Genomic DNA, 22,021 nt, shown 5'->3' on the forward strand with positions numbered 1-22,021 from the left:
TTTTTTTATGAATTTTTCAATCACTGACATATTTACATTTAACTATTTTGTTATCATTGTAAATATGTACAACTGGAGAGCTAAATTTTGCATACCCGGAGTTATAAATAAATTTATACAACAGTAGGTTAAAATGTTATTGATAGTAAATCAAATAAATATACAAATTAGTTAATTAAATCTGTAGCCCCATTAATAAACTAGACAGAATATTAACAAGTACAGTTTTTATAAGAGTATACAACTGAATAAATTTAATTTGAACACTGTTTCAACTGTTTACTAGCCACATATTTATTTTAATATTTATAAATGTCTTAATATTAACTGACAACTACTTATAAGCGCGTGAGGACTTTAAAAATAGATTTTATCATAATTTTGAATTTTTGAATTATATATCAAACATGAGTTAATATGAAATTATGAACTTTTGAATGAATTACCTTTGAGAAGGATATGCGATAAGAGATTTAGAAACACTTTTCGTACTCCGTAATAGGTTTAAATTGAATAATAATCCAAAGTTATACTAATACAAAAACTAAATTTGAATTTAAGAAAATTGAATATTTTTAAATAGTTTTCATGGATTAAGTGAATGAAGTTATTGAAAAAAATGATTTAGAAACTATTATATGCCATCAAACATTTTCACTGGAATACAAGATTCACACACTGGAACAACGTGTCCATTTTAAATGGTGAACAGTTTAAAAGTAACTTGGAATGTTTTGGAAGATATGGAACAATTTGTTGGTAAATGACTATTTAGATAAGATTTTAAATTAAAATTAGATCAGGCGTTTGTTAGAATCGAACATGAAGACCGAACAATTAGAAAATCATTGTACATGACCATTTATTAAAACGCATTTAAAAAATGATTAGTGGAAAATTAGGCATTTGTTCCAGAAATAACAGGCTTGTTATAATAAACTTCTTAACGCAATAACAAAAATAATATACAACTTGCGACGTTCTCTGTATGAGGTTATAATTGAACCTTTTTTGAAAATGACGTTGGATAGCTCATTTGTTAAAATTTTACATTTTCGTCTAAACTGGTATAAAAATAGCATTATTTTTAATTTGACTTTCTGACTTTAAAGCGAAATAATTTAAATTGAACTTGAAACAACTAAATGCAATTTTGGTCTAATTGTTTCGCAACTTTAGGATGTCAGGCTTAATTGTAAACAAAAGTTGCATGTTGATTCAATGGCTATTTTCTAAATTCGCTCCAATAAAGTCAGTTCTTCCCGATCGCTAGATGAACAAATAAAAGAACTACAAGTTAATAATATTGTATTACAAGTTTAATTCTTAGAAACTATCTTCCATTGTTTTAGAGTCTATATTATATATTTAACATGGTGAATGTCATTCTATTATCACAATTAAGTTAACGGTTTTAAGAATGAATTCTGTAGTCTACAATGAAACCTTACAACCCACTTGAATAAACTTGTTGGTGCATAGTAAAATGTATATTTAGTGAGGAGTGTAATCATTAGTGCAATACAATAATGCAATAATTAGTAGTATTGTATTATTACTAGACTAGACTATTTCCATATATTAGAGTATAATAACCAATATTATTGGTTTGAAGTTGATCATAAAAAAATTAATACAACTATTCAACTTAAAAATACTTAAAAAAACTTTAAAAAAACGGTAACAACAAACGTTAGATGTGTTACATAGTTTCTATGTAAGAAACTATGTATTCTTCTACCAATTCGTCGTTTTCGTCGTTACTGTAGTTAAATTTTTCTACAGTCCATCCTTCGTCCAGTCTAGATCCTCCCTGGCCAACTTCCGTCGGATATCCTCAGTGAGGAATTGCTGGACAATACAGGAGGCGAGGGGTGGCACCTCACAGATACACTCGGCGTCTTTGCCTGTTCCCCTGGCCTCGTTCCAAGGTGAGAGTCTATCTCCGACCTCCATCGTGAGGTTGCCAAACTGGCACGTCTTGTCTAAACAGGTAGAGAGGGCATTAGAGGTATGGCAGAATGTCAGATAAGATAAATAAAATGTTGATAAATCTGCTTTTTGTACATTCTTTGTTTATTGCTAAGCTTGACTGATTTTTTATGAAGTACTGGTATGGATGGTGTGTTATGATGAAAGTGCAAAATAGTTATAGTTTAATGCTGGATGATACCTCTGAACGTGATATGTTTACCTCGATTCAGGGACATGAACAATTAGTTTGCACACGAATAGATGTTTCAGAGTTACAAGGCAAATATGAGTTTAAGGATTGGGGGGTTAATTTTCTCATTGTATCTGAAATTATTACAAAAACTTAACATTTATCAAAGCCTTTAAAGGTGTTATTCAGAACAAATTAAAATATAAAAGGATAAAATGATTTATCAACATATTTATACTAACCAGTCTCCGCAGACGTCTTGTTTTCTGCCTTGATTACGTCATCGCTTGGTTTAGCTGCACAAATTAAAATAATTAAAACTAGTACAAGAGTTCATTATAACTAAATATCAATAATAATCTTATATTCTAGTTAGAATTTATCTGACCATACAAATATCTCTTTATTTTATATTTTATAAGCAAAGAACATGTTTGTTAAATGTAACATCCTATCAGTTGGAGGACAAGCAAATATGTGAATGAAACAACTATACATGTCACGTAGTTTTATTTACTACAACTACATAAAAACTATATAATATTCTAAAACCTAAGACAATTACTAGATTTTTAATATTGGTTTGTTATTGTTTATTAATGAGTTAAATATCTATCATAATAAAAAATGAAGGTTTTGGATATAAAAACTATTAATATTAATTGAAGATGAATCCTGGTCATTAAAGAATTAATAGATAAGAATGGATAATCCTAAATCATAGGTTAAATATCTTTTTTATGGTTCGTATAAATTACCCCCCTTGTGATTTATATTATTTGCAGTTAAGATATGAAACTTTCTCTAACTTTAACATCTTCAGGTTTTACTTTTATTGTTGTAGATACATTGCCATTGCTGTAAAATATTTATGTGTGGAAATTTTACGTAAAATATTTGTATCTAATAAAATATAGTGAAATTAACAATAAAGTATATTTACTATTATGATAATACTAGCAGTTACCAATGGCTTCGCATGCATTTAGTAGACTGCATGTGTACGATCTCTTCTGGTTCGAATGAAACAAACCATAATTCCTACGCCAATGTTGAGTTTGTATTTTGCCAAGACATATGCCATAAAGTATATATTTATTGGAACTGTAATTTATTCCGGTCTTACTAATTTTTATGCCATAGATAATTCTGCCTTGTTTCCCCGACCAAAAATATACACAGGTCGGAGAAGCCTACTTCTCTCAAAAGGCAACTAAGATGGGATTTAAAAGTTTCATTAAATTTATAGTAAAGGTTAGATATTAGTTAACAGAGGTTTCAAGAATGGTTGAAATAAGAAATGTTGTTAGTATTAACCTTACTGCATGCTTTCAAGTCTATTAATGAAAACATTTTGAAAATAGTGGTGGAAATAATTAAACACACGTTTGTGATGTTTATAAAACAATGATTACACATAACAGTTGATTAAATGTAAGAGACTCTTTCAATTAATAACATTTCGTTGTTGTTATGGAACTTTAGAGACCAATTTGGGGATAGACCGGAGGGAATTGTAAGTAAAATACAGTATAATAATAGGCTAGATAATCTTTTTGTGTAAATATAGTTTATTATTTCCCAATGCACACAAACAATTCGAATTTAGTTGTAATAAGATATTATAAATGTACTTACGACATCTAAAGGCTATGGGACAGCAGCCGCTATCTGTGATGTAGACTGGAATACAGCCCTGGGTCAACTTCTCCGGAGTCTCCCCCCACAGCTCCAGGACACAAGACAGCTTCTGGCACCATGGAGCAGCAATAGTACCTTTGTTCGGGAGGATGTTAGAGCACTGCACTACTTAAAACTATCTAAATAAATCTGGATGAGTTAAAAAATATATAATGCGTTTAAATATAAAATAAGGACGTTATAGCTAGGGAGAGTTATAATGTTATTAACCTTAGGGTTTCTGTAAGACAATTGATAAAACGTAAAATCTCAATCCCTATTAGATAAAATTAGAATAAAATAGATTGTACCATTATGCCATTGGCCTTTCAATTAATTTTGTTTTCAAATATAAAGTATATATATATATATTATATATATATATATATATATATATATATAATATATATATATATATATATATATATATATGGGCCATCATCAGCTCAAAATTGCCATACAGTATTATTTGTTATAAAATTCCTCGGGGCCACTTTCTAAGTAATTTAGAAAGGGTAAATTCCAAGTGTTCAAAGTTCAATTCGGCTCAAAGACTATTCAAGGAATCTGTGGTTCAAATGTGTCATACCACTTAAATATTACGAAAGTAAGGTAACCTAGACAATATTTACATATTATCTATGATTGATGGTCTGAATTTAAATATTTAGTTCATCAATGAACATTTAGCGTTTTGTTTTCTATGGCCAGAGGACCACAAAAACGTCAATATTCAACATTTTCTTAAAGTGAGTAATGTCCCCAGTAGGTTTCACTTTTGGCTGTTTTATACATTCACTTGAAATTTCCAATAACGACACATAACTAACTATAAAGATGCAATTTACTGCGGAGATTGACTATTATAGTGGTTAAAGTTCCTCACTGTGAAAGGCTATGGACATGAGAAAGTAGAGTCCCTACCCGCTTTGACTGCAAAGGCTTGAACAGAGCTAATCCTTACCTTCTTCCAAGGTGATTTGACTGAGATTATAGTGCTCGCTATCTCTACTCACAAGATCGCAACAGGAGGTGAACCCTACAACCAACCTTACCATCCGGAATAAACTATATACGTGAAAAGAAGCGCAAAGGTCATATTAGGTCTAAATGTAGTGAGAGGTTTCTCAAATTCTTGTACTAAGTGAAAAAAAGTGGTATAAGGCAAGCCAAAATAGACATAATTGTATGTATTTATTCCAAATTTTACATAAACGTAAACGGACACCATATTTGAATCGTGCTCTATAAAACTTGCTTCATAATATGTAAAAGTACCATCATATAGGTTAATTATTTTTTTGAGAATGAAGAGGAAGCTAAATTTAACTTTCATTTTATAATTTCAGTATATGTTTTTTCCGTTATCTTTCACTTACATATATTGAAGATAATTTTACTACAATAATATTTATTAGTAATTTTTCATTGTTTATATGAAAATACTAAAAATTTAGAGCCAGAAAGTAGCATAACTTTGCAATATTTACTGCAAACAAGCAAAATGCTATTTTGATATAAATAAAGTAAATCTATGTACCAGGTATAAAACTGTGTGTGTCATAAAACAATAAATAATAAAATAGTGAAAAATTAGCTCTTCTCACTCCTACCCATGGGATCTTGAAGGCTGTCCAGCCATCTCTTATCGTCACGTCGTTATCGACATTGTACATACAGAGCTTTAGAACCCTATTGCCCTAAAAACCCCATAATTTTATGAAACGAGAAAATACATTTGAATAAAATTATTGTTGGCTCGGATACTATCCGTTAAGCTCTTCTTAGTACACTCTTGGTCTTCAATGCAATGCATACATTTTTCTGCACCTATACGTCTACACGGGTTACGTGGAAATTATAAACATTTTCTGTTTACTCAACCCAAATCAACCAGCTTTTACTCCGATAAAAAACAAAGGAATGATTGTCATCCGGCTGAACTGAGTGTAATCACACATCGATATAACACAAACCCTCTGTGATCACTGCATTAAAATATTAATGAATGTAACATCATCATCCAAACGAAAAAAATATAGAATTCAAATATATTAGGTCTTTGTAAATATCCGGAAAATTGCATTGACCTCTATTTTAATCACCTCCTATGGTATGAAAAGGTTGTGCCAGGAGTAATTAAAAGAGACGCAAGAGGTTTTGACGAATGAGTTTCTTGATATCGAGTACAGTAACTGGACTTGGAGTGCATCGTTAGTTGACGGTTTGTGAGTCGTTGGTCTTCAAGCCGTTTAGCTCTATACGTTTCTCAAGCACCGAAATTGGGTAGTAGATAAAAAAAATTCAAACTTATTACCTGATGTAGATACCAATAAAAACCTATATAACATATTACTCTATCTACAATTTACCAGTCTTGTAGGCTGAATTTGTAGAAGTTTAAATTTTAATAATGTTTATTTAGAAAAAGTGTACAAAAATGGGACGCTCACCATTAAAGCCGGCGACACAGATGCACTGTGAGCATGTGATGTCTTCTGAGGTGAAGAATATTTCTCCTTCATTGTAGGTTCTTCCGTCATACTGACACTGCACCTGTTTGCCTAGAGAAAGTGGAAAAACACATCTTACTAATAATTTTCTTAGTGAGACAGAAACGAATAAGTAAGTTTTTCGGTTCACACTGCGTCGGAAACCTAGAATTTAATTATTAAACCAAAAATACTGAAGACACTAAACATTGATTGAGATTACACTCATATTGAGGTCAAAATATTTCAAAATTTCAATTGTGTAGGAAAGTTTCAGACTCACTATTAACCGGAAACCATAGATAGTATTAATACAAATAAACATATATTAAAGATAACAGTTCAAAACTCATTATGGCAACGAGCTTTATAAATTTGTATTTAGAATTAAGGTTTTGGGGAGTTTACTTTGTTTAATATTGTTGAACCCTTGAACGTTTTACAACCTTAGTGTCGGCTTTAATGAATTTACCTGGATATTACTACCAGAAGACTAATGCCTAACTTAATGCACTTGAACGCCCGTATTTCTTATTGCAGCGTTATAGGAGATGTATTAAATATATAATTGATTCACACTCAAACGCTATTAAATTTGTATACATTATGTACTTACTTTTCGAGTAATTGAAAGACAAAAATACGCATAAAATCATAAACAACCTTTTGAATGAGTATAACTTTAAAATCAGGCAAATCTATCTTTATTTGACGACTAAAAATAAGGCCGTAAAAATGTTTCACAAGGTGTTTGACAGCTGCCATTCACAAAAATTGAAATTTAAGTAAGAATGAATAAAGTGAATCTAAATGAATGATAAAAGACTTTCTGGACTTGTAAGTCTCATCTTAAACAGCTGGTAAGGTAAAGCAAAAGTAACTTTATAATTTCGCACTATTATAGGTTGCTCCTTACTACTACTGTAAACCTTGAGCGCCACTGTGGCATAATAACTTGTATGTATGGAAATCAGTTTCAATTACATCTGCGCTCTTGAGCTATGGATTGAATTATACACAATCTCATCAAAACGTTAACTCTCAGTTGGTGGTATGACGTTACCAGTGACGTGTACAAATTGAAACGATTGACACAGTTAATTTACAATCACGATGTTGAATTGGTCTGTACACTTTGATTGCGATGGTTTGTTAAATTTGAAACTGGGTTATGTATTTAATTTGAGCGTAATATTAAAATATTGTACTTTTAGACGAGAAAAGAAACTTCTTCTCTCATTTGAAACAATATTACACACAATAACAAATCTATATACGTAATAAACATCCATAATGAACCTGTAGTTAACTACTAAAAACAAACAATACATGTAAGGTTTTGTAAGTGTGATTCTTTCTTTTAACAACCACAATTAAATTTCATTAAATTTGGTGGTCGATAGGTCTAAAGCGTAGTCCTTTGTGTCTAAGATAAAGATATCGCAGGTTGAAGTTAGTTAATAATAACAAACTCATCCTGTTCTATTTGGAGATATAATATTCAATAGAATGTTGTTAAAACAGACAACTTTTAACCCATTGCAGATCCATTTCATGTGCTAATTTGGCAACCAGCAGGTTCAATTTATTTTGTGCGCCCTAGTCAGTTATGATCAAAACGTGTTCCAAACTTCCTTTCTTAATTTTGATAGTGACAATGCGTGTTCCGGATCGTGATCGTGTTTGATAATATCATTACAATTCTGCATCGCGATCACTTCCACTAACTTTACTACGATTATATAGTAATTAGTGGTCGACTTAGACGAACGTAAACCACGCTCCATAACTGAACCGATAATAGACAAATACATAATCTGAATATCAAGCTGACTCATGACACTTCACTTGCTATTTTTGATAACTAATGGGAATTTTAAACCAATCATCCAAAAAAAACATAGCCTAGAGGTATCTTATCTTATAAGAAAAGAATCGTCCAACTCTTTAAAGTGGTTACATAAGAGAAACTGGAGGAGGTTCAATACACGTTCTTTTGATTTTTATCCATATTACTGGAGGATTTTTGGAGCAAATCTAATGGTTAAAATGAATTCACGGAACCAAGTAAGGACGTGAAAGATGGGAGAGCGCTGCACTGCGCCTGACCGAGGCCCTACTAACAAATGAAAGACGAGGACGCAGTAGCACCTATGTACCTGTATGTATGTACCACCATAAAATTACCTTGGTTACAGCTGGTGACTCTCTTCTCGCAACAGTGGAAGTCGTCATAAAACCCAAAGTTTTTGCAACCAGGATCAGATTTGCAGCTCTTTCTGTCTCCCTTCTGATCGCACTTGAATCGTACCCTGGATGGAAGATTAGATTTTACAATATAAGAATTGAATTTGAATGTTTGACGTGATTAGCAAGAGTATTATATATATACTACTACTACTTTTTGTGATTTAGGATTTATTAGAATTGAAATAGCCTATTGACATTGTTAAAAAATTTAATGATTTTAAGAAAGTGTTTTGACAGGTACCTGATCTTCCGATCATATGTTAGTATAAAAGCTCTGTGTAGTAGTGTGGTCGCACGCAAGCCCGGCAAGTGAGAGACCCGGATACGAATCCCTATGAAGTAAGTACTTACCTCCAGAATTTCGTAGGCTCTGCGAGTGTATGAGCACTTCTGCTTCGAGTTAATTATATTCCCGTCAACAATGGTGAGTATGTGCTCTTGCCACGATCAAGAAAAACAGCCAGAAAGTGTATATTTTTGGTCATTTTCGATTACTGTGGTCTTGTTATTGTTGTTGCATGGTTGATTGTACCTGGTTTTCTGATTAAGAAAGTTTGTATACATACACTGGACAGAGAAGCCTACTTCTGTTAAAGACAACTAAAATAGTTTTTATAAAAGAATTTAAGTATTTAAGTAAAAGTAAGATTGTAATTGTATCTTTTATATCAACAACTAGCTGTTACCCGCGGTTTCGCACGCAATTTTTAGAACCGAAGTCCTTATAAAAAGCAATTATGATGTACTGTAATATGATGGGAGTCCTTCAAACTTTTTAAAACGTAAGTAGGCATACATCAGGTAGATATTATTAAGTTCATGGTAAATAGTATTAGAGTTTAACTTAATATCATGTTAAACCCACACACACACACATGAGTGTGTGTGTTGGAGTTATTATATCATGATTGGCACGTGTAGGAGCATTTCTGGTTCTAATTAATTATATACATAACGTCACAGCTGAATCTGCCTTGTAATCCCGATCAAGAAAACACAAATCTCGGATCACACAGGTCTCGGAAACTTACTTTGGTCAAAAAGTGTATATTTCCAGTCCTTGTCATATATTTCAGGTCTAAGATATTTCCAGTACCATAGTAGAGTTTGCCTTGTTGTTCTGACGAAGAAAAAAAAAATATATATATATTACTTACATAGGACCGAGGTGCCTACTTCGGTTAAAAAGTGCCTACTTAATACCGTTTAAATTCACTTACCTACTATATCACAGGTTAGCTTGCCATATTGCTTGATTAAAATACTATATACGTTCGATTATATAGTTCTCGGAAATCTATTTTGGTCAAAATCGTGTTGGCGTAATTGAGTTGCTAGGACTGAAAAGCCTATTACGACCTAGGGGTAAGTCCTACCTACTTCTTATGTACTTCCGGTATAAGGGGGAAATCCTTATTAAGGTTATGCAACATTCCAAAATAATCGTTATTAAAGTTTTGCTTTACACCTGTTTTATGGACCGTAGCCAGGGAAAGAATGAATCCTTAAGGTATGTTAGTATTCATTTCTCTGTTTTCCCGTAAGCCATTGTTAAAATGTAATATCATAATGTGAAGGAAGCCTACCAGTTTAAAGTAACTTATGTGAAAAATTCATAACTTTGTTCATTAAGGTTAGTTTTATAACAGTATTTAATGCATTAGATGATATTAATTCGTCACTTGCGCAATCTGGAGTAAAAGCTATATATTAATGTTTTATTTACTATCTGCATTACACTCTTATTGATAAAATTTAAATCTAAACAGATGTTTCAGAAAGTTTGTCGAATTATAGCTGTCAACAGCCGTTTAGTGCCAGTTTAATTTGAATTAAGAAACGTTATTACGTTTCGTTCTTATCATAACATTAGAATATAAACAAACTAATTTTTCAATTTGAATTCGACTTTATTTGGTAAAATGAATTTGTTATTGGTGGTAAAAAGCACTCTAAGTGTTAATTCAGACCAAAAGCTATACTTATTCCAAATTTCAGCACAATCCGTATAGCAGTTTCAGCGTGATCCGGGGACAAACCTACAAACATCTAAACATACAAACATACAAACGTCCAAATATCCAAACATTCAAACGTTCGCATTTATAACATTAGTGGGATGGGATACAGTACTAACCAACCACTGCATACTTAAAGTTCTATAACATTTACAGTTAAAATATATTTTATGAAATTGATAGTTTTCTTATCTGGATATTTACTTACTCTATGATAAACAGCAGTGTTGGAGAAAAGGATTGATATAAGAAGTCATATTACTATCAAGCTTACTCTGTTCTTTAAAGACTATAAATGTAAACAAATTGAAAATTGTGGTTAAATTGATTAAACTTAAGGTTGTAATGTCATCCAAATATGTTTTCCAGATCAGTTAATTACATTCAATATGCTGTAGAAGTGGAATGAACAAATTATCTGTTAAACAGCATTAAGTTCCTAATAAAAAATAACGTTTATTATTCAAGATAAAAACTACCCTATCTTTAAGGTTGAATCAAACAATATATATCTGTAAAATTTCATTGAAATCGGTTCAGTGGTTTTGGAGATTAGCGTAAACGAACATCGTGATCCAAGGTGTTTAGATAAACGGATAGATCAGATTTGTATTAATAAGACATATCAGCACTATGCTATGGACGAGTAGGGTAATCTTCACTTTCTGCGTCACTCTCGTAGTTATCTGTTTAAAAAGACGATTTTCATTTATATTTGATATAAATGAAATAATTATCATCTGTGTTATTTTTTATATTCATTGATCCATTACAGGTCTTTAAGTTCGAAAACATGATATTTGTTCAGAAATGACGTTTTTATAATTTTCTGCCTTTCTGGAAACTTATTGTACTGACTTTTATGGGGTTTCTTAGTTCAAAGATTTAAGTCACAGAACAAAATTTAGACAACTTGGAGTAAATAATGGCTTAAAAATTTTGTTTTGAACACTTTAAGCAAAACATTCCTCTCCACATTTGTTATTAACTTCATGTTTCGAACAAATGCCTGTCGGTTGAATATAAATATCAAAAGGCACATGTGTTAGTTATCGTCAATGTATTTTATGGAAACTAAGACTACACTTACCCTTCGTGCAGGCGAACACACTGGCATGTGGAAGTACAGGGAGGGTGGAACACCCCGGTGATATTGTGTCCTATGGGGTACTTATTCCCATCCCAATAGCAATGTTCTGGGCTCCTGTCCTCAATGTTGGCTGAAATGTGCACAAAAACCAGTATTATTTCCATTGTTTACTCATGCTAAACATATCGGAAATCGGAAAACTCATTCTTATGATGCGATATGTGTACTTGAGGACTTGGAGTACTTGTAGACTTGTGTAACCGACTACTGGAGCAACATACTTGTGACTATATTCTTTTATGGCTAACAAGGAAATTTGGTATTGTTAAATGACTATCTTGCAATTTGCGAATTAGCACCCAGTTATAACCCACTTGAATATAAACGTGAAGAAGAGAGGACACAAAAAGTGTGAAAAAGTTTGTTTAGGGAGTCAAGTTATACTTCTGATGAGTGCTATTCATCCGAATAAAAACACGCTAAATGGGTGCATTGAGTAATTAGATTCACGTAATGAAACTGAAATGTCCTTTAGGAATTTCCAAGTGTTAGGTTCCGTAAGCTAATATCTAACTAATCAAGAATTCTACCCATTGAGATGCTCAGATTTAGCATTAAGTTAACACACATCTAGATAAACAATATAATGTATAAGATAGGATTATTTCATATAAAAGTAAACTTGGGGTTTCTATATTGTTTCATAATTCAAAATATTCAATACAGGTGTTCCACCTACCACCTTAGTTACCATAGAAGATACATTTCCTTCCATTTTCCAGAGCATATTTCCTTAAATTATTCTTAATTTACTTAATTATTTCTTAAAATTATTCTTGTAATTACTTGTTAATAAATTTCATGGTGCCATACGTGTCTATGTAGTTATTATATAAAATTGCAAATAACATAAAATTGCAATAAAGATGATAGTGTATTACTGTTTGAATTAAATATACTTATAATCTTGGATACTTTAGTCTTGCATTATAGCAACTTACAGCACTTGTTTGTATATGCAGCTTGATATAATATATTTTATTTTAAAATTGCAACTTCATTCTCATACAAGTTGGAGCTTATTTCACTTACATTATTATAGTTAGCTTAATGTAAATCTTATTCCACGTGACTTACGACACTTGTAACTTGTAGGGCATTTGGAGTGAGGCGACATCTCTGGCTGACACTTCATCTGACGGTAAAACTTGTGAATGTGACTTATACAGTGAGGATCGTCTGTGAAAATAGTGGATTATGTGATTAGTTTGGCCGATTGTTACCAAGCGTGTATGTGATTACATTTTCTTTTAATTATAACTTTTTCTCACTATTTAAAAAATTGCAAATTATTGATTGTTTAAATTAGTGCCATATTTAACAGCATATTTTTCTTAAAAATATAAATAGAAAATTCCCATCTTGTTTATGAAGATATTATTCGGATTCCAGTGAAAAATGTATTAAACGTATGTAGTTGATGTTGAATTTAACAATGATACGTTCCCAAAATAACAGCATCAAATTTTATAAATGTTGTGGAACATTAAAGGCAAACGGTCAAAGCTAATCTGCAAATTGTCATTTGACTTTTCTGTAGCCCAACCCATCTCATTGAGAGAACGAATCCTCTAGATTTCAACAAAGGAGCTAGGATTGTTTGTCCACTAGTTTTCAAAGAAGTTTAGCACCTATTTTACTGCTTTGTATCTTGTTGATGGATTTTAAAAGTATCGGGTATAACAAACTACAATGTCCTTGTAATAAAATACAAACTTTGAGATAATTTACCTTGTAGCTCTTCAGTCACCATTCCTTCAGTAATGACTCCTTCATTGTATACCTCGATGCTGCCTGGACAGAGAGAAAGAATTACTGCACAGTTAACGGCATAAATTGATCACTATACTCATTATTATAAATGGGTTTTTGTGGAACTTGTAATGTGACCAGATCGTACCCAATGGAATATGCATTAAGATGTTTCTTAGATATTTTATCTATATAAATATAGTAATATTACATTATATGTTTATGAGTAAACGTAACTCGCATCTAAACTGTAGTTTGAATATGCAGACAATTTTTGGAAATAATGGTGAAGAAGATAATATAATCATATCCATTAATTATCAATTGATTTTTTTTAAATTGGTATTGTTCAATTTGTAATTAAACTGCCTAACAAAAACATAATAACAGTAACTTTTTATAATATTGTTTTTTCTAAAATATTTGCGTTTTTAATTTTTAAGAAGCCACTATTTTGAAAATAAAGCATGTATACATTTTTTAATTTTTACTTTAAACATGCCTGTAGGGTATTAGGCTGTATAAAAATTAAATTTATTGTACAAGCCGTTCTCATAATTAAAAACAATGAAATAATACAAACTGCAAAACGGCGTCTGTTTGAGTATTGATTGAGTTTTAGAAAGTTTAAATATGATATTTTGGTTTATATTTGGTTCGGGAATAATATCTGAGAAGGTTGGTAGAAATCTGGGGCATTCTGTATAAATACTTTTAAGAGCTCTATCACGGATTTTACAATCAACGTATGTAACATTTCCATGTGCATCTTCTGTAGACACAAACCGTATTCACTTGCGTCTGCAAAATTATGCAAAAATATAAAACTTATACCTTCGAAAAATCCCATTTTTTTATTAGTAATCACCAAACAGAGTAAAATTTCCTTAACATCGTAGCTTGCTGCAATATAACATTGCATGGTAAGCTCAAAGGTTCACTATACTTTATTTTTATCGCTCTAAAAACATGGTTACCATAAAATTAAGGGAGACTTCCTTGACATAAAGAAATCAGGACTCCCAAATGACCGATGTTCACAATTTTCAATACCGATGTAGAAACAGAGTTTCAAACAAAATTTCAACCTTCTCAGCCAAATCGTTTACATAAATACATACAGACAGAAATTCAATTTTGTCTTGAAATTGTTGAAGAGGCTTCGTTAAACGGTCATCCAAGAATTTTCATTGTAGGACATTTGTTAACATATCTGAAGAGTGTAAGATGACGTTTGTCAACTTTGGAAATTTATGATTTCACCGTCTGAGCATGGTAGAGCAAAACAAAACAATGTGTTATTAGAATTCACAGATTATTTTCATAATGTTTGATTGGCCATTCAACAATTTTAGAAGTCTAAAATAACGTGAAATTATTATAGATGCATATGTTTACAAGTAAAATTTTTTATTTCTTTCCGTCTAAACCATGCTGATGTTCTTAGAATGTATGAGCTTATAATGTTGATATCTTGTAATGTTTAAAATTATGAACTTAATAAATTATTTATGAGTATATTACAATGCGAATCTACAATCGGCATACCATGAGTGTTGTACAAATTAACCTTATAAATTAATAAACCTATAAAACGGAGTATCGAAGGACCCGTTAGAACGAATCAAAAAAACGAATGAGTTATTCCACAGATCAATAAACAAACGGCCAGAATTCCGTTTAATCTTTTTTTCTATCAAGAGTTATGGCAAAGATGGGCATACGGAAAGACAATCAGACCGAAGTGCCCTTGAACTTCTGACTCCAAAATGAATGCTGTCCTACCTTGCACCAAGAGAAATCTATGTTCTAGGTTTCAAGTCTTTGAAGAGTCCCCTATTAATAGTTATCGCATAGAGGGACAGACAGACAGATGGTCTGCCGTTTGAAATTTAACATTACAAACAAATAGGGTAATAAACAAAATATATGGTATTTTGAACCAAAATGAACCTATATGAGGGCCCTGGAGGATTTAAGTTTAAGTTTCCAATTTTATATTTCTAGATAACAGCTATACGTTTAATCTATCTTTCTTTTGACTAAGCAACAAGCGTTATTGATATATGAGCCTGTAAAAGGAAAAGTGGTATAAGTCAGTTTTTTTTCAGTTTTAACCTGATATGAACTCCTTAAGGGTCATTACATTTGATGGAATAGTGAAGCAAGTCAAAACTCCATTCTTTATACTGTTTATTGGTCTTTGAAAAAATTGTATTTAACAGAATATTAGTTTTGTTTGAAGGAATAGTGGTGTAAGTCTGACTTGCTTCACTGTTCCACACTGTGTTAAACAGAACAGCTGATCCATTAGATGGAAGAGTGGTGTATGTCTGACTTTTTCCACTGTTCCTTGTGATTCGTTCATTTTGCTTATATAACTGGGCTTTGCAAGGTAACCATGCCTAGTACACATAGAATAAGAGATGGCTCTCGAGGAAACAAAGGCAAATCTGTGAAGTATCATCTTCAGTTGCCAAATGCTAATGTAGTAGTTTGTAAAAAGTTTTTTTTCAAACTTTTCAGATTTCAGATGGAAGGACTTTTAGAACCTTACAAAAACTTAGTCAAGGACAAGTACCTGGGTCTGATATGAGGGGTAAGCAACCATGTACATACAAAATAGACGATGAACGTTTAAAAATAGTGAGAGATCACATTTCTTATTTTCCTTCAAACGAATCACACTACACAAGGACCCACAATCCAAATAGGAAATATCTCTCAGACCTTAATATTAGACTGATGAACAACTTGTACAAAGAACACTGTACTGCTAGCAATGCAGAACCAGTGTCAGAAGCCATTTACCGCCGTACTTTTAATTTCGAATTTAATCTTCATTTTCATCCTCCCCGGAAAGATACCTGCACAAAATGCGACACATTCAAAGTGAAATTTGAAATGTGTGAAAACAATGAGGAGAAGCAAACTCTACAGACTGCTCATGAGTTGCATTTACGTAAAGCGGATCTTTCCAGGCAAAAGCTTAAAGAGGCAATGAAAGAATCCAAATCAAATCCAGATGTTAATTACTATGCATTTACTTGATCTCCAAAAAACATTACCTTTCCCTAGATTCACCTGTTCTGTAGCGTATTATAAACGTAATATGTGTGTGTATAACCTAGGGTGTCACGAGCTATCCACAGGAAATGGATACATGTATGTTTGGAACGAGGTAACAGCCTCACGGGGTTATCAGGAGATAAGTTCCTGCATAGTTGAGCATTTACGTCACAAAGTTCCTGAAAACTGTAACCATGTTGTCATGTTTAGTGACTGTTGTGGTGGGCAGAACCGCAATGTTAAAGTTGCTCTAGCTATGATGCACTTTGTACAGCAAGTAGATAATAACATTAAGATTATCGATCATAAGTTTATGACGAGTGGCCATTCTTACTTGCCTAACGATGGTGATTTTGGAGTTATAGAGAAAGCCTCCAAAGGAAAGGTGATGTATACCCCTTAAGATTGGTATAGCGTTATTGCAAAATCCAAACACAAGAAACCTTAATTTGTGAAGCAAATGCAACAGAAAGACATGCTTTCAACTCAAACTCTTGAGAAATCAGTCACAAGAAGAAAGAAAAATGCTGTGGGTAAACCCATATCTTGGCTCAAAATTCAATGGTTAAGGTATGTACAGGATGAACCCTTTAAAATCCTATACAAAGAAACTCTTAATGATGATATGCCTTTGATGCTTTGGATATTACACCTGCCAACAGAGGACGACACATCGAAAATCTGGGCAATGTTTTAATGGAACCTCTTTATTCGAATCCTCGTGAAGTCACTGTTTCAAAGAAGAAAGACATGATGGATCTTCTTCCATACATACCACCAAGCCACCATGGGTTTTTTTATGAATCTAGTGACTGCAAGTCAGTGTGATGAGAACCCAGTTATCGACAGTGAATCAGAAACAGACTAAATGTTTTTAAAATAAAAAAAATGTTTAACCTGATTTTAAATAATTTAATATTTTATTGTAATATTTAAAATATGTTTACTAGCTACTTTGAATAATATTGTTTTAATAATAAACTTACTATTTCATGACAACAACGTTTTATTATTCATCACCATCCGTAACTGTTGAAGGAAAAGTGGTGTAAGTCATACTTAATATTATTATTTTATTAGTATAAAAATATAATAAGTAAAAAAAAACTACAATTTAAACTGCCCAAAAGTTAAAATGGTTATCATAGAATAAAAATATGATATAATTTTAAGATAATATTTACATTTGGATTTGTGCAACTGTTTTTAGTAAACCCTTTCATTGCTCAAAACTATGGTAACTTGACTTAGGCCACTTTACCTTTCACAGGCTCATATGTAAACTTCATGATTAAAAGATGACAATGATACAAAGGTCGATGCGTTTTTACAGACTACGTTGAGCTTACGATGTACCTCGTCAGTTGTGAACGAATGCCCTTCTGTCCAATCAGTCTAATCAGATCGGATAAAACCGTGTTTGTTGTGGTTATGCTAGTTACAATGTGGAGAAACCAATTATGTACAGGCTGTTTCATAGTGCGCAACAAAATGTCAGGAATTTATTTGGAATATCAAAACAAGAAAACAACTCAAATATATATCTCTAAAAATGTTTTTTTCTCATATTTATTTGTATATGAACTTTTTGTTCATCCACACTTTGGTTACCAACAAATTTGAAAGTAGAAATATTAAAATAATTATTGTAATAGTACCCTTATGCCATAAAAGGTTTAAAAAGCATTTTAAAAGGGTATTACGAAAATATACCTGTTTTGTATGGTTATAGTTAATTAATTGAATGATATTTGTATTCCATTTAACGTGTTTAACAGTTTACTTGATAAAAATATTTCCAAAACCCGCATACTGGAAAGTAGAAAACCAAAATCTGATCTAACATAATATATTTTATGATTTTTTAATTTTGAATCCTCAATAAACTAATGATATGTATCATTTCATGAAGTGTATAACCCACCGCAGTGTTGATGACTAATGAACGCGTCGTCTGCGTTGTCATGTCAGAGTTCTGTTACTATAATTCTTAGCATACTATATACGGCAACACTATAGTGAGTTGCACCCAGTCCTACAGACAATACTGTTTTATATTTATATTAATATTACAATCAATATTACCAAACTTGAATTTATTTTCAGTTTTATATCATTGCTGGTTGCATTATACAATCATATTCCTATTTGGATCTGTAAGAGAGGAAAATTGGGTTACTTTATGTGATAAAACTGTGGCTAAATATTTCATATAAATAGTAACATCTTAAATATCCAATATTTTAGTTTATGTATTAACACGGTCAGAACACACAGATGAGATATTTCGTGATTGTTATGAATAATTGTGTTAGCAATCTTTTAGTGTAGTGTGAACCGGAAAAGCTTCAAGATAGCCACCCCTAATCTAGTTTAATAGTAATAATGCGAACTGGTTATCACAGTAATATTTGTGTACAAGTAGATTTGCTCATTTCGTTATCTACACACAAAGTGATCTAGGCATTCTGAACGAACGCAACATTTTGCATTTTGTATAACCTGGAATTAACAATTAATACTCCAACAATTTCGTTTTGAATCACGTTTAGTGATATCATCTACGAGTAGAATCAATTTTTTAATTATTCAACTATAAACATTTCTTGTATATTTAATTAACTAATTTATAAGTAAGTAACCATTTTATAAATATATTACATAAGTCATTAAAGTTTAGAACCCACCATGTTATACTAAACTGAAGCTATTACTTTCTGGGATAGAAAAATGTGGGCATAGTGGTCCAGAGGTGGCTCAAACATGGTAATAAATACTGCAAAGTGACGTACTTTCTGAAGAAAACACTGATAAAATAAGTGAGTTTAAACTGCAGTGGTTGGTAAGAGCAGAACATATACTCCTTAGCATTAAAGGAGTGTGATAATTTCCAAGGTGGAATGATCTACCGTAGTAGTCCGGGGTTCTTCTTACACCAACTGGCGACAATTTCCAGGTACTTTTCAATCCTGTGTATATTGCATCAACGTTAAAAAGCGTCAGGCGTAAAATGTACTGTTGTCGTAAGATATATACAATTTAACCGTTTTCAGTGCCAAAGATCAAATGCAGCGTGATGGAGTTGCTATCACGCGCAGGAACTTTATATAATCCTGTTCAGTAACCAAAGCCTTAAATGATAGTGAAGTATTATATTTGCTGCGTATTTTAAAATAAATTTAAAAAGAGTGCGTAGTGCCTTTAAAAAAAATTTCAAGGAATCATAATCAGGTATTTGATAAAGACACACACACAAAAGAAATACCATGCTAATTGAATTATTTAGCTTTCTCCAAATGTTTTGTCCATATTTTAAATTTGTGAAAATGTTTATTGCTAATCAAAGAACTTAAAATAAAATAGATACTCACAAACAAAATTGGCCCAAAAGGCCAGGAGAAGGAAGGATAGCGACATCCCGCACCTGGCAAGAACAGAGACCGACTGCGGTGGTAAGTTATATGCACAACGACGGATGCAGCGATTAACCAATCAGGAAGGCCGATTAAGACGAGGACGTCATCATTCTGTTAGTCATTCTCAGGATCTGGAGGAGGTAAACAACTCAATCATCAGTCTCGGAGAAGTTTATTTTCAGCTTCTCTATGAGCTGCTTCCTCCAGAGTACAGCATATAATTTGAATTGCACTATAGCTGGTGTATGATAAATGGTTATTTGCAGCCAGTGTTACATTCTCAGGATCTGGAGGAGGTAAACAACTCAATCATCAGTCTCGGAGAAGTTTATTTTCAGCTTCTCTATGGGCTGCTTCCTCCAGAGTACAGCATATAATTTGAATTGCACTATGGCTGGTGTATGATAAATGGTTATTTGCAGCCAGTGTTACATTGTAGTTTGTGGTTTGTGTTGTGAGTGCGTGTTGAGGCATAACGGGTTTTACATCCGCGTGGCAGTCGCGTTCGTGCGAATCACCGACCAAAGTCTCAGGCCGTTTCAAATAAACATTTTTGCATCCTTTTCCTCATAAATATATTCGTCTTTTAGTGGTATTTTATTTATTTATTTATTTATTTATTTATTTATAAACAGTTGTTTTACACAGTCTTGGCCTCACCAAGTTCTACAAAACTTGTCGGTGAGGACCACTTGAAAAAGTAAATAGAACACATTGATACAAAATATTCAAACTTTTAACTTTCTTTTAATTTACTAAACTATAAACTCAAATTCGGCGGTTTAGGGCAGGCACTAGCTTAGATATCTTGGTATGTGTGGTAAAATTTGATCGAAACAGTATAATTTTTTAAATAACACTTAATAGTAATAGTTAAAATCAAACGCATATTTGAGTCCCTAAAAAATCCTAATTAATTCTTCCCTCAGCAACGACGAATGGCAACCCTGTCATCAGGAAAATCTGACAACGCCGGCTACCGGAATTCCCAAATCTCCTTATCTCTAAAACAAATAAGCAAATAAAACCTGCCCTCAGTCAAATTCCAATATGTTTCTAGAGTGGACAGTGCGGTACTCAATCCGCTACTCGCTTTAACATGACTGAGGAAGGTACGGGAACTCCGGCGCGCGGTACTGTGTGTGTGCTCCCCTTGTAGTGTTCACGGTGTCGGTCGTGTTTGTGTGCGTTAGTGCTAGTGTGTTTAAATTGTCCAATTAGGTTAAATATGTGTGTGTGCAACACCGTGCTGTGGTGCTCCCTGTGAGGTTTATAGCCATTCATCGCCACTAACAACGAAGAGAGAAACAGAAACCATAAATAACATTCTTAAAAAACTAATAAAAATATGAAAACTAACATGTAATCAATTTATTTTTAAAGCTAGAGTATCAACGGTACAACAAATCTAAACACCAAGCATAAAATACAGATAAACCACCAATTAACGATTTACAATAAATATTTAACATATAAATAACAATGTCAGAATAATTTATTTACTTCCAAAACTGTGCTCTCAAAGCTTTAAACATCAGTGATTAACACTATGATATTAATTCAAATAGCCAACAATATCATCTATAAATAGATAACGAGTAACAATAAATTATCCGAGAAAATAACAATGTTTAACCACTAATTAACGATTTACAATAAATATTTAACATATAAATAACAATGTCAGAATAACTTATTTACTTCCAAAACTGTGCTCTCAAAGCTTTAAATATCAGTGATTAACACTATGATATAATTCAAATAGCCAACAATATAATCTATAAATAGGTAACGAGTAACAATAAATTATCAGAGAAAATAACAATGTTAACCACTAATTAACGATTTACAATAAATATTTAACATATACAGAAAGTAACAATGTCAGAATAAACTTATTTACTTCTAAAACTGTGCCCTCAAAGCTTTAAATAACAGTAATTAACATTATGATATAATTCAAATAGCCAACAATACAATCTATAAATAGGTACCGAGTAACAATATAAATTATCAGAGAAAAATAACAA

General features: G+C 32.1%; 1 protein-coding gene across 1 annotated transcript; it reads right to left on the reverse strand.

Moving 5' to 3' along the window:
- Positions 1-1,301: 1,301 nt before the first annotated feature.
- Positions 1,302-20,044, reverse strand: LOC124354352. The gene is made up of 9 exons (XM_046804735.1): positions 19,947-20,044; positions 13,486-13,548; positions 12,832-12,933; positions 11,695-11,824; positions 8,524-8,648; positions 6,298-6,408; positions 3,803-3,940; positions 2,407-2,460; positions 1,302-1,985 (listed from the first exon to the last, which is right to left on the reverse strand). The coding sequence occupies exons 1-9, from the start codon at positions 19,990-19,992 to the stop codon at positions 1,780-1,782; spliced, it is 975 nt and encodes a 324-aa protein (XP_046660691.1). The 5' UTR covers positions 19,993-20,044; the 3' UTR covers positions 1,302-1,779.
- Between the last annotated feature and the right edge of the window lie 1,977 nt (positions 20,045-22,021).

This window comes from Homalodisca vitripennis, chromosome 2 (assembly GCF_021130785.1).
Source record: "Homalodisca vitripennis isolate AUS2020 chromosome 2, UT_GWSS_2.1, whole genome shotgun sequence".
NCBI lineage: Eukaryota > Metazoa > Arthropoda > Insecta > Hemiptera > Cicadellidae > Homalodisca > Homalodisca vitripennis.

Bases quoted from the DNA above. Each gene is read 5' to 3' on its own strand.
- LOC124354352 (XM_046804735.1), bottom strand. From the start codon at position 19,992: ATGTCGCTATCCTTCCTTCTCCTGGCCTTTTGGGCCAATTTTGTTT. The intron at 12,934-13,485 runs GTAAATTATCTC...CTATTTTCACAG, and splicing joins GGTGACTGAAGAGCTACAAG to ACGATCCTCACTGTATAAGT. The intron at 3,941-6,297 runs GTGAGCGTCCCA...TCCCGAACAAAG, and splicing joins CTGTGTCGCCGGCTTTAATG to GTACTATTGCTGCTCCATGG.